Source organism: Myxine glutinosa, chromosome 11 (genome assembly GCF_964187855.1).
Source record: "Myxine glutinosa chromosome 11, kmMyxGlut1.1, whole genome shotgun sequence".
In the NCBI taxonomy this organism is placed as follows: Eukaryota; Metazoa; Chordata; class Myxini; order Myxiniformes; family Myxinidae; genus Myxine; species Myxine glutinosa.
The window spans coordinates 137,344,682-137,358,669 of NC_136271.1; the positions used below are offsets into that span (position 1 = coordinate 137,344,682).

General features: G+C 42.6%; 1 protein-coding gene across 3 annotated transcripts in view; it reads left to right on the plus strand.

Moving 5' to 3' along the window:
• The window catches only part of HEMK1 (HemK methyltransferase 1, mitochondrial release factors N(5)-glutamine), a 76,246-nt gene that overhangs the window by 5,912 nt on the left and 56,346 nt on the right, over positions 1-13,988 (plus strand). For all 3 annotated transcript variants that reach the window (XM_068130945.2, XM_068130947.2, XM_078765902.1), the window contains exon 2: positions 5,250-5,341. In XM_068130945.2, the coding sequence (XP_067987046.1) occupies positions 5,250-5,341 (92 nt within the window). The remainder of the gene's footprint in view (positions 1-5,249; positions 5,342-13,988) is intronic.

Below are 13,988 nucleotides of genomic sequence, written 5' to 3' on the forward strand. Positions count from 1 at the left end.
AGATCTTGTCGGCTTCCCTGGCGAGGGCACGGGGATCCGTGATCGACGTGCCTGCCAGGGCGAGGCGTACCTGGTTAGGCAGCTGGCGGAGGAACAGCTCTCTGAACAGAAAATCCAGAGAGTGCTCGCCGAGCAACGAGAGCATGTAGTCCATTCGCTCGGACGGGCGCGTGTCGCCGAGCTCGGGCAGGTCGAGCAGGCGTCGTGGGCGTTCCGCCGGTGAGAGGGCGAAAGCGTCGAGGAGGAGCGTCTTGATCACGCCATACTTGTCAGCGGCTGGCGGGCGCTCGAGGAGGCTCAGGTCGCGGTGGCGGAGCCGAGCGCTGCTACCACATGGTGGAAGCGGGTGTCGTCGGCGGTGATGCCTCGCAGGGCGAACTGGGAGTCCGCCTGGGCGAACCAAACAGCCGCGTGAGCCTCCCAGAAGGTAGGCAGTTTAAGGGCAACTGCCGTGTCCATGTTCGGGGTCACCAATGAAGGAGCTATGCTCCAACGTGAGTCGGAAGGATTGACGCGACCAAAGATGGAAATTCGTCCGAGTTGCTTTATTGCACGTATCAAACTCGGGTACTCTGAAAAGCCCGTTTATCGGGCGGCAATATATATACACATTATGCCGGAGCGTTTGCCCGGGAAAAGCGAGACCGGGCATGCCCGGGCGTCAAGGGCGAGTCCTGGAAAGGCGAGTCTGGACCTGCCCGGGCATCCTGGGCGAGCCCTGGAAAGGCGAGGGCGGGCATGCCCGGGCATCCTGGGCGAGCCCTGGAAAGGCGAGAGCGGGCATGCCCGGGCATCCTGGGCAAGCCCTGGAAAGGCGAGAGCGGGCATGCCCGGGTGTCCTGGGCGAGCCCTGGAAAGACGAGTCTGGGCATGCCCGGGAAAGACGAGACCGGGCGTGCCCGGGAGGCTCGGGCGAGCCCGGGCACAGCGAGTCCGGGCATGCCCGGGAGAGGCGCGTCTGGGCCTGTCCGGGTGGCCTGGACGAGCCCGGCATGGTGATTGCTCCCTGGCCGCGTCCTTGGTAGGTGCAAGGCGATTGTGTACACCCAGCGGTAACCGCTACATCACCAATGACGTCATCGTTAACAACACCTTTCGCTTTGCGAGCGTAGGGTAATAAACCTTTATCTATATCTAGCATTTGAAAATTGTAATTTATATAACTGTAAAAAATTAAGTAAAGGTGACAATGTCCATAAACGAAAATAATTATTTGCACGTTCTTGGCGGTTGGCCGAGAGAATGTTGGCCCAAGTCCTTCACGAACCGGCTGGCTAGGCCTGACGTTCGACTAATTTGTAATCTGGCCATGGTGCCGGCGATAGCTTGCCTGCTCTGCGCAGAGGAACCCGTCGGATATTTAACCTCCACCAACTAGTGCCGGCAGGTGGGACGCTAGATATGCCAAAAGGTGCCATTACATCTATAGAGCACTGTGTTAAAATTGTATTAAAATTGAACAATATTTTTATCTCCCTCAGTAACTTTTTATTTTACTGTACTATGCAACATAGTAAAACAGCTCATAGATGCATTCAAATCATAGGTCTATTATAGTTTGTCTCAGAATGTTACAGTCACACAGTTACAATGTGAAGTGTGTGAAGTCGCGCTTCGATTCAAACGATGGCATCATCTGTCACGAGGCGACACGGGCACGGATGAAGCCGTCTCGCCTTTTCTTGCCACACACAGCTGAGCGGCCTCGGTCACGAGTTTCACAGTCCTTTCCACAGCCTGTGTGTGGCAAGGGAATTTAGGGAAGAGGACAGTTGGGGTGACATCCATCATGATAAGTTCCTTCAGCTCAGGGTCTGACATGCCTCGGATCACAGGTGGCTCCGAGATGGCGCACGCTCCCCAGTCAATTAGGTCGAAGTACTCCACTGCGTCAAAGTTGAGTTTAGCGGGGACCTTGAACCGTCGTATCTGTCCAGTAGGCTGTCTGTCTGTTGCTCTGGCTTTCATCACTCGCCGCAAGCCCCATTCTCGTATTTGAGGTCGATGGTCAGTTATCATGGCCAGGAGTATATTTTCCGGATGTGCAAAGTACGCGTTGTGGTGCATAACAGGGTCAACGATCTTCTTGTGTTTAGCGCTAAGGTATCGTGACTTGACGATCATCTGTTGGATGTGCCTGGCTCCATCTTGCATGACGAGTGGACTTTGATGGAAAACCACATTGGAGCATACACTCGAATGATATATGTCACCATGGTTTTCAACTTCTCGGGTGGTGTCTTGCCGCTGATGTACAGTCGGAGTATTCTATTAGCTGTTGTAAGCCACCGAGAGTGATTCAGGCATCCAAGGTTTCGTAGGGCCAGATCGATGCTGCATTCACCTTCGCTAATGCCATTGCCCGAGAGATATCGCTGGTCTGTACTCCAGTCTCTCGGGTCCACATTCGGCAATGCCTGACTCAGTTTCACTGGCGTAAACGATGTTACAGGCTGTTCGTTACACGTTGATAGACGTTTTCCGATGGGTCCTGAGAATCCACGCGGGCCTGTAGTTGTGTCATCGAGTTCCTCGAACAGATGCCGCAGCGGAAGTTCATTGGCATGAAGAAGACATACCAGCCACTGCAGTGGACGATTGAAGGTTTCTTCCAGTTGTCGTATAACACCTCCTGTATGTCCCGTATTCACGTTAGTGCCGTCACACCCGACTACATTGATGTCCTCTGTCTTCACATTCCGTTCCTTCAGACTAGCGACTAAAGACTCTGCAATGCTTTTGCTGGATCCTGATGATGGAGTTGTGTGGCTGAAGTACGATGAACCGGGTTCTGCGATGATGCTGACGTGTTCTTCTTTGACTGTTGTTCGGTGATTCTTGTTGTCAGTACCGTGAACCTGAGTCATGGTGTTATCCTTCCCGCCATCAAAGTATAGTCCCTCTATGACGGTGCAGACATCACTTTGAAGTTCTTCTCGAGTTTTTCTACGTTCTCTGCGGATCTTGCTGCGATCAATTATTTTAGAGCGGTCTTTTGGTGAAACTACGCCGAGATCGTGTAGAACTGATGTAGCTAATATAGCAGCTGATCTGTCAGAAACGCCAGTTCGGTCGCAGGCTTTAGCGAGCGAAGGTAGTGAGATCGTCATTTGTTGCTGTTGTCGAACCGGTTTTGGTGTGCTCTGGAGATTAACTGATTCAGAAATATACTCATCGTCAGTCGCGCTATCCACGTAGTCTTCTTCGCTTTCGTCATACGTAGAAGCAATCTGACTTTTGGCATCTTCGTAGTGAGTTTTCATTCGTTTGAGATTGGTCTCTTCTCTTTCTGCTTTCCTCTTCAATCTTGATGTCTCTTCTTGATCTATTCCGCCAATTACCATGTTCCTCGGTCCTCTCTGGTCTTGAAGGAACTCTCGCTCTTTTTGTTGCACTTTATGTTCTTTCAAGCAGTTACAGTTAGACACCATGTCAGAACATTTACATTTGCTAAGATCAAACAGATTGTTAGATTTGTCGAGAAAGTCTGTGAGTCGTTGTTTGTAGGTGGCTTGATCCTTTCTTCCCTTGTAGACTTTTAGGATTGAATTGTACTTGTCATGGAAAGCTATGAGTTTTTCAATCGCTTGCGTGTGCGATACCGTTGGAAGAGAGGCCGTTTCCCATACCTCTTGAATTTCATAGCACAGTTTGTGAGATATGTCACCAAATGAAGGGTATTTGCCATTCTCCGTCCTAAGCTGTTGCCGAGATTGAAGGTATCCTTTCTTGACATCAGCGTATGTTGGGAGAACGTTAGTTTGGATGTTTCGTGGAGCTCCAAATATCACGCATGTAACTTGATCTCTTGTGACCGCCATCGTTCTGAAAACAGACAAAAACAACTTATTACAGGCTTAACTTAGGGTTCCCCAGACAGACAAACAGACAGCACAAACAACACGAACTCACTCACACGAACTCACTCACACGAATTGAAGGGGGGTGGCAGGAGTGCAGCAATCGCCCAAGTGCAGCAAATCGTCTCATCTGACATAAATAGTCCCAGCCAGTGCTAATATAAACAGGGTGCGTATCACTACGCAGCTCACCAAACCACCCCCGTCGGTGACGCTCCTCAGCCCTGGTTGGCTGGCTGAGGGCTTTGTGGCCACGCCTTTGATGACGCGGGGGTGGGCCACACCCTGTTCTGGCGCCCTGCCCCCCTTCTTCTCCAAGTCACCTCGTGGTCAATGGCGGATCAAAGCATGTATCACGAAATGCGATACATGTCGAAATGTGATAATATGCCAAAATTGCAATCAGATTGAGGGCGATGAAGGAGTGGTCAGAAATAATTATAATTTTGCAGGATTGTTTCTATGGTCATTTGGCACATTTCCCATATACTAGCTTATAAAAAAAATTTAAATGATATTTTTACTCCACCCTAACCTGCATGTATGTAGTTGGATGAACGGCCTTTACGGAGCATCAGCCTCATTTGGTAGTGTGGATTGCAGCAGAGTCTCTTAAAATTTCCAGAATGATAGTGAAACATACGTACCACCAAATCAAATATTGATATTTTATTTTAACAAGTTGTTTAGGATCTTGGAAGAGATGGTGAGATAAAGACATGGGTTTGTAGTCAAAAGCAAATGACTGCAGATAAAATTAGAAGGGCACTCAGGAGAGGGCATACCTCCACCAGTCTGAACAGTTTACGTTTTGTATCCCACTGATAGGCCACATCTGGATCCGGATCTCCACCAAAATCGAATCAATTCGTCCTTGTCACACACCCAACTGGTCCACCAAGTTTCATCCGAATCCGTACATAATTTTTTGAGATATCCTGCTCACAGATGGACAATCGGAGAGACAGGGGTGAAAATATGACCTCTGTCCTCCGTGGAACCACCTTTAAAGGCCATTTTTCCCCACAGAGCAGGGGTTGGCCTTTTTTGGGCACCATGGTTCCCTTTTTGAAACAATGTTTTACTGCCGGATGCCCTTCCTGCCAACAACCCTGTTAGTCGCCTCTTGAGTGAAACTGGTACTCAATGTGCCGGCCTCGTAGGGTGACAGGCTGAGTCAACCCCCCTGGCGTTAATTCAGCGATCGACCGGGATTCAAACCCAAGATCCTAGGATCCCAAGCCGGCACCCTAACTGCTAAGCCAACACCAGGCTAAATGGTGTGGTGTAATACCAGGCTAAGTGGTGGAGGTAATAATTAAGGCATTTATTATGTTGTTATCTTTTTCCCCCAGAAAAAGTGCAATAAACTCGTTGTGTTTCTGACAGATCTATGGTGTGCCTGAGAAGACCTTGAACCGATCATTATCAGGAGACCAGCAAAGATTATTTGATGAGATGTGCCGCAAGCGTTTACAGGGGTATGTATATTTTTCCATTTCAATTGACGATGAGGATACACTGTATATATATATATATATATATATATATATATATATATATATATATATATATATATATATATATATATATATATATATATGCTGCACAAATATATATATATATATATATATATATATATATATATATATATATATATATATATATATTTGTGCAGCGTCTGTCCTGTCCTGTGCTGTGTTGTCTTGTGTTGTGTTGTCACTGAACTACTTTCTCAAACTTTTGTGAAATCGTACCAAACTTCTGGTATGCACATATCTCTCCCGTCGGTATGTCCTAATAGTGGGGAAACTTAGCATAACAATTGTGCATTTTGTGAGGAAAGCACCAAATTTGGCACACTAGTCTAGTAGACTATCATATTATGAAAAGATCTGGATATTGGGCCATCTCAGATTCAGAGATTTGATTTTTGCAAGATTTCGATTCGATTAGGATCGGAGAGAACACCTTCTTCGTCTTCTGTACAGTGAAGTTGCCAGCCCTGAATTCTCTGGCTACATCTGGGTGCTTCATTGGGAGTGCAACCATGTCCCTCAGGTGAACAGGGACCCACCTGGCATAGTGTGTGTGGTCTAAGGCATGGAACCATGGGACCAGTTCCGTCAGGGCATAAAGGTACATCGTGAATGAAGCCTGCTGCAGAGAACGCACGTAGACCAGTACCAACATCTCTAGTTCCAGCACAGTTGCCCAGTACTGAAAGTTGGGAATGTCTTCTCCTCTCTGGTGACACCAGTCTTCGAACTCAGGCAGGTCTTCTGCATCATCAGCATATGTCATACAGTGGCGTTCATACGCACGGTGTTGCAGGATGTGCAGTGCTGCTGCATTGATTTGATGAGCTCTTCTTGTGCGGGTGACGTGGGCAGCTCGCAGGAAGGAGTCGGCCGTCCCTGGCGTTGCAATCTCAGCTTGCAAATCTGCAAAATCTGCAAATCTTGCAAAAATCAAATCTCTGAATCTGAGATGGCCCAATATCCAGATCGTTTCATGATATGATAGTCTACTAGTGTGCCAAATGTGCTGCTTTCCTCACAAAATGCACAATTGTTATGCAATATTTAGCTTAGGTGCCGGACTATAAGGGTATTTTTTTTTTGGGGGGGGGGGGGAATTTTTGGGGGAATTTTTTTTTTTTCAACTTCAATTGTTTATAAAATGTGATATCACGTATATTACAAATACATTTGTGCAAAATAATTGTTTGAATTATGATTGGTTTAAACCATGACAAAACGGCAATTCGGGTACAGTCATTTATCTATATATCGACACATCTGGGCAGTGTCTGTGTTGTCACTTAACGACTCCCTCAAACTTTTGTTTCCGTGGTTGTGAAGTGTTTTTAATAACGTTGTGGTGGTTTTGAATCACGTGGTGGTGAGGTGTTTTTAAATGGGGTGGTGGTGAGGTGTTTTAATATCACATGGTGGTGAGGTGTTTTTAAATCACAGGGTGGTGAGGTGTTTTGAATTACGTGGTGGTGAGGTATTTATAATTACGTGGTGGTGAGGTGTTTTTAATTAGGTGGTGGTGAGGTGTTTTGAATTAGTTGGTGATGAGGTGTTTTGAATTATGTGGTGGTGAGGTGTTTTGAATTAGTTGGTGATGAGGTGTTTTGAATTATGTGGTGGTGAGGTGTTTTGAACTACTTGGTGGTGAGGTGTTTTTAAATGACATGGTGGTGAGGTGTTTTTGATTTCGTGGCTGTGAGGTGTTTTTATTACGTGTTTTATGGCTGTGACGTGTTTTTATTACGTGTTTTATGGCTGTGAGGTGTTTTTATTACGTGTTTTATGGCTGTGAGGTGTTTTTAATTTTGTGGTGGTGCGGTGTTTTTATTACGTGTTTTATGGCTGTGTGGTGTTTTTATTTCGTGTTTTATGGCTGTGAGGTGTTTTTAATTTTGTGGTGGTGAGGTGTTTTTATTACGTGTTTTATGGCTGTGAGGTGTTTTTAATTTTGTGGTGGTGAGGTGTTTTTATTATGTGTTTTATGGCTGTGAGGTGTTTTTATTACGTGTTTTATGGCTGTGAGGTGTTTTTATTTTCGTGGTGGTGAGATGTTTTTATTACGTGTTTTATGGCTGTGAGGTGTTTTTAATTTTGTGGTGGTGAGGTGTTTTTATTACGTGTTTTATGGCTGTGTGGTGTTTTTATTTCGTGTTTTATGGCTGTGTGGTGTTTTTAATTTTGTGGTGGTGAGGTGTTTTTATTACGTGTTTTATGGCTGTGTGGTGTTTTTATTTCGTGTTTTATGGCTGTGAGGTGTTTTTAATTTTGTGGTGGTGAGGTGTTTTTATTACGTGTTTTATGGCTGTGAGGTGTTTTTAATTTTGTGGTGGTGAGGTGTTTTTATTATGTGTTTTATGGCTGTGAGGTGTTTTTATTACGTGTTTTATGGCTGTGAGGTGTTTTTATTTTCGTGGTGGTGAGATGTTTTTATTACGTGTTTTATGGCTGTGAGGTGTTTTTATTTTCGTGGTGGTGTGTTTTTATTACGTGTTTTATGGCTGTGAGGTGTTTTTATTACGTGTTTTATGGCTGTGAGGTGTTTTTAATTTCGATGTGGTGAGGTGTTTTTATTACATGTTTTATGGCTGTGAGGTGTTTTTATTACGTGCTTGATGGCTGTGAGGTGTTTTCAATTTCGTGGTGGTGAGGTGTTTTTAATTTCATGGTGGTGAGGTGTTTTTATTACGTGTTTTATGGTGGTGAGGTGTTTTGAATTACTTGGTGGTGAGGTATTTTGAATTACGTGGTGGTGAGGTGTTTTGAATTACGTGGTGGTGTGGTGTTTTGAATTACTTGGTGGTGAGGTGTTTTGAATTACGTGGTGGTGAGGTGTAATCGTCCCGAACTTCCAGTCTGCACCTACCCCTCCCCTATGTATGTGCTGACGGGTTCTTTCTTGAAGAAAAAAACATTCAACCTATATCTTCAACCTAAATTGCCTATAAAAATGTAATATCACAAACACAACAAATACATTTGTGCAAAGTAATTGTTTGTACAGACTTGGCATTTAATATGGAATATATTTTTTTTCTTGACTTGGGTTTACTTTCTGAACTCGGTATATCAATCTGGTGAGTTTCTTTTACGCTTCGGTGATTTCTTTGTTAAAAGAACCATGTCACTGATTGTCTGTCGCAGCAAGAAGTCAATAACAGGATTATATCACAGGTGGCGTGACAAAATGTACAGACAGGTACATTTGACGATTGGCTTCACAGTCGGGTATACAAGGGTTGTTGCGTTCTGTATTAGTGGAAAACAACTGCTGCACGTCTACAAAAGTTATTGCCGCTTCCCCTGGAGATGGTCCGTCAACTCGACAATGCTGTTTGTCATGGAGTGGTGGATTTACGAAATTCGGGCATGAAACAGTGTGCTATTGCTCGGCAGTATGGCATCACTCAAGGTCAGGTGTCAAAGATCCTGAAACGAAATGCTCAGTGGCTTATGTCAAAGCTAAAAATAATAGAGTTTATCAAAAAGGAATATGTCAAGTGTGTGGCTCTAAAAAGTGCCAATTCATCTCTCCTAAAAGTGGAGGAGACATACAAAAGTTTCTGTCAGGAAGTAAATTTACAACAACTGGAATTCCAGGGGAACTACATATACCTGGATATTCTTTCTGTGGTCCAGGAACAAACTTGGATAAAAGATTAGATGAGGCTGACAATCCTAAACCTTGGTCTAAACCTATAAATAGGGTTGATGAAGTGTGTATGAAGCATGATATGGCTTATGGGAATACCACTACATTGGATGAAAAACATGAAGCAGACAGAGAAATGTTATATAACTTGTCTTTGATACAAAATCCTACGTTGAGAGAGAAAGTTGATAGGTTTATTGTGAAAAAAATGATAAATGCTAAATTGAAACTTGGTCTTGGTTATTTACCCTCAAAAAACTATTAGGCTCTAATGATGTCATCAAGACTGAGGAGCTTTTGGCTAATGAATTACACAAACCTATAATCACAAAGTTTAAAAGAAGAAAAGTTTATTCTAAATACACTGACCACATATGGTCCGCTGATTTAATCGAACTAAATAATGATAAGGGATACAGGTATGCTTTAACTGTTATTGACTTGAGGAGTAGATTTGCCTGGGTTGTTCCTTTAAAAAATAAAAAGGGTGGTACTTTAATGTTAGCCTTTAAGCTAATATTTGATAGGGATAAAATAAAACCAAAGAAACTGTGGACCGATGAGGGAACAGAGTTCTATAACAAAATATTTATGAAATTTCTTAAGGGGGAGGGTATTAAATTATACAGCACCTTTAATGAAGGAAAGGCAGTTGTTATTGAGCGTTTTAATCGTACTTTGAAAGAGAAATTATATAAAAAATTCACGCTCGGTTCTCAACAGTGGGTATATTTAATTCAAAATATTGTAGATAATTACAATAATACCGTTCATTCATCAACAAAATCAAAACCATCAGAATCATTTACAAAATTAGAATATGAAAAGGAGATTAATTTGAGAAAACCGAAGTTCAAAGTTGGTGATATTGTAAGAATATACAGATGAAAAAGTCATTTTGTGAAAGGTTATACCAAAAAATGGACTAAAGAATTATTTAAAATCGTTGATGTAATGGATACAGTCCCTTGGACCTACAAATTATATGATTTATATGGAGAAGAAATCTTGGGTTCATTTTACTCACAAGAATTACAAAAAACACAAGTAAGCAGTTAATACCGTTGAAAATAATAAATAAATAAATAAAATGTAATGGGGATACATTCTTGAGATCTGTGAACCCCAAACACAGAATCCCTCAACTTTTCAGTTGGGGATTAACTTTTGTGTGTGTGTTCAATGGGGATACGTTCTTGAGATCTGTGAACCCCAAACACAGAATCCCTCAACTTTTCAGTTGGGGCTTAACTTCTTAACACAATTTTGTTTGTTGGTGTGTGTGAGTGAGTCATAATAATATACGAACCCTAACCCAACCTCAACCCCAACCCTAACCCTAACTGAACCCTTAACCCCCACATTAAAACACCAAATTTGTTAGTCTAAACAACTGTATCCATTACATCAATCATTTAAAAAGTTCTTAACTCCATCTCTTTGTATCACCTTCCAATTCTATTCATCTTTTTTCCAACTTTTAAAAAACAATTCAATGATAATATAAGATAAATGAGTCTGTGAGGTATGACATTCATTCAAAAATTCACCTCACATCCAGAACCCTAACCCAACCCCATCCCTTACCCAACCCATCCCTAACCCTCACATTCAAAATCCCACCCTAACCCAACCCCACCCCTAACCCAACCCCATCCCTAACCCTCACATTCAAAATCCCACCCTAACCCAACCCCATCCCTAACCCAACCCCATCCCTAACCCAACCCCATCCCTAACCCTCACATTCAAAATCCCAACCCTAACCCAACCCCATCCCTAACCCAACCCCAACCCTAACCCTCACATTCAAAATCCCACCCTAACCCAACCCCATCCCTAACCCTCACATTCAAAATCCCACCCTAACCCTAACATAAAAAAAAAATTCTTGTTTTTTCTTAAATACGTATTTTCATTTTTTTTTTCCTCTTCTGCCAATTCTGTCTTTCAAGGCTTTCAAGTTTGAAGAAGTAGAAATAGGAAGAAAGAATTTTCCAGCATTTTCTTCCTCGAACTTTCTTGATATTGCTTAAATCAAGCGTCATTAAACAAAGAACATTGTTCATTGCTTTAGAATCAAAGAGTCTCCAAGATGGACCCCACAGGTAGAGTCTCCAAAATAAAACCAACTTTCCAAGTTCCCAAGGTATAACCACAATCCTGTTGAGCCTTCAAGATAGGTATCACATTCCGAGTTATCAAAACAAAACCCCCATTCCGAGTCTCCAAAAATATAACCATCTTTCCAAGTCTCCAAGGTAGAACCACAATTTTCAGAAATATTGGGGGTTTCCGTGATAAGTCTCACATAGTATAACTGCGGACCATCAGGGAGAACTCTCCTTTCCCAATTTTTTAGGGTTTCTATGATGTGCCTCACATAGTACAACTGCGGACCATCAGGGAGAACTCTCCTTTCCCAATTTTTTAGGGTTTCTATGATGTGTCTCACATAGTATAACTGCGGACCATCAGGGAGAACTCTCCTTTCCCAATTTTTAAGGGTTTCTATGATGTGTCTCACATAGTATAACTGCGGACCATCAGGGAGAACTCTCCTTTCCCAATCTTTTTGGGTTTCTATGATGTGTCTCACATAGTATAACTGCGGACCATCAGGGAGAACTCTCCTTTCCCAATTTTTTAGGGTTTCTATGATGTGTCTCACATAGTATAACTGCGGACCATCAGGGAGAACTCTCCTTTCCCAATTTTTTAGGGTTTCTATGATGTGTCTCACATAGTATAACTGCAGACCATCAGGGAGAACTCTCCTTTCCCAATTTTCAGAAATTTGTGGGTCTCCAATGTATGACTTGTATTCTGGCTCATCAAGGTAGAACTTGTTCAGTGGGTTTTGTTTTGATAACTCACAATAAGTATCATCATGGTAAAACTCTTTTTCAGGATTTTGTGGATCTCCAAGGTATAACTCTTTGGCTGGGTCATCAAGGTAGGACTCGTTCTGTGGGTCTTGGTTGTTCAAAAGATCGTCAAACAAAAAAATAACTTTATCCCAAGTTGTGTTAAAAGTAGAATTTTCATTTCGTATCTCAGATACAATTTCCTGTGGGAGAAAATAACAATGTATTAATTGAATACAATATTTTTATTTGTATAAATCAAGCTCTATGAATATTAAAATAAACTTTGTTAACTCTTACACGAGTCTCACCTAAAAATAAAAAAAATTAAATAAATAAATAAATAAATAAACAAACTTACCTCCATTGATAAGAGGTTCGAGTCCAGTTCATCAATCTGAAGGTTGAGCGCCACACAGGTAGTAGGACTCCAAGGGATACCAAAATTATCCCAATCCATGTCAGCACTGTAGTCCATTCTCAAGTGAAGCAGAAAGCGTGTTTGAAAAAGCCTGTGTGATCGGTGCCTTTTATAAGAAGGACTGGGTGTGTCATTTCCTGTGGAAATTCCCTGGGCAAGTCTGGGCATGTCTCAACAGAAAATGATGTAATGTTCAACAGAAAATGATGTAATGTTTCAACAGGAAATGATGTAATGTTTCAACAGGAAATGATGTAATGTTCAACAGAAAATGATGTAATGTTTCAACAGGAAATGATGTAATGTTTCAACAGAAAATGATGTAATGTCAACTGAAAATGATGTAATGCTGGAGAGTTTATAAAGTGGGTGGGCTTTAAAAAACTGGGCGGGGCCTAATAAAAAATGGACGTGGCATAAAAAGTGGGCGGAGCTTAGCAAAAAGTGGGCGTGGCTGAAACAAAAAGTGGGCGGAGATTAGTAAAAAAGGTGGGCGTGGCTTAACAAAAAGTGGGCGGCGCTTAGTAAAAAGTGGGCATAGCCTACCAAAAAGTGTGTGGCACTGGAGGTGCTCAGACAAGAACATTGAGGGAGGTTTATCATTTTATCTCAGCTCAGTTAAAATATCTTGATGAAGAACCAAACTCAAACATATACTTTGTTAATGTATTAGATGGTGATGGAAGTTGGAGGAGAATTAAATTATTTCCCACACATAAACAAATATTTGTAGGATCATTGTTTCAGTGGTCTACGAAACAACAATGATCATTGATAGTAAGAGTAAAAGGCCCATAAGACCAAGGGGGGAAGGAATAGAGGTGTTAAGGGGAAATGAAGAAAAGTGATGGTGAGAGGAAAATTTACATGTAAGTGAATGGAGATTTGGGGCTGTCCCAGGAACAACATTTATCAGCTACTGAGGAGTCGATTTATTTATATAGTCCCAGCCACCTGGGTTAATTCATTCGGTGAGAGCTAATTGGTTATTCACTCCATTCACAGGTGAGAGATGTGGGTGGGGATTTGTTTTTTATATATATACATGCACACGCAGAGTGAATCCGAACAATGTGTAATCACTTTAAAGTACGTATGCTCAAAATGTCCAATGGTGGACATTTTGAACATCTGACATTTTGAACATTTTGAACATCTGAACATCATCTGACTTGTGTAGGAACTTTGGGTTTATGTTCACTCAACATATTTTGGCTACTAGCAACGGTACCCGCCCTATGGGCGGGGCTTCAATTGGGAGGCCCAAATGAAAAGGCTAAATATCAGAAATTGAAGGCTGTTTTTCTTTTAAACGATTTATATAAACATCCGTTAAATCTCGAACGGTGCAGGTGTTTGTGCGGCGCCCGGGAAAATAACGTCATGCAGGAGCAAGTATCAGCAGGATGTGGCAGTGTGGGAGTCCACGTTTCTGATCCTCCTTCATGCCAAAGTATTTTGGCATGAAGTCGGACATGGACCAACTCGGACAACATGGACCAACTTCTATCAACTCATCCAAACTCTCTCTTCCTCATATGTGGCGACTTCAACTGTCATCATGCCAGCTGGCTGGGTGTGGGTTCATCTCTCACCAGCCATGGCACCTCAGCAAAGGACTTCTGCGACTCATTGGGACTGATAGTGATACAA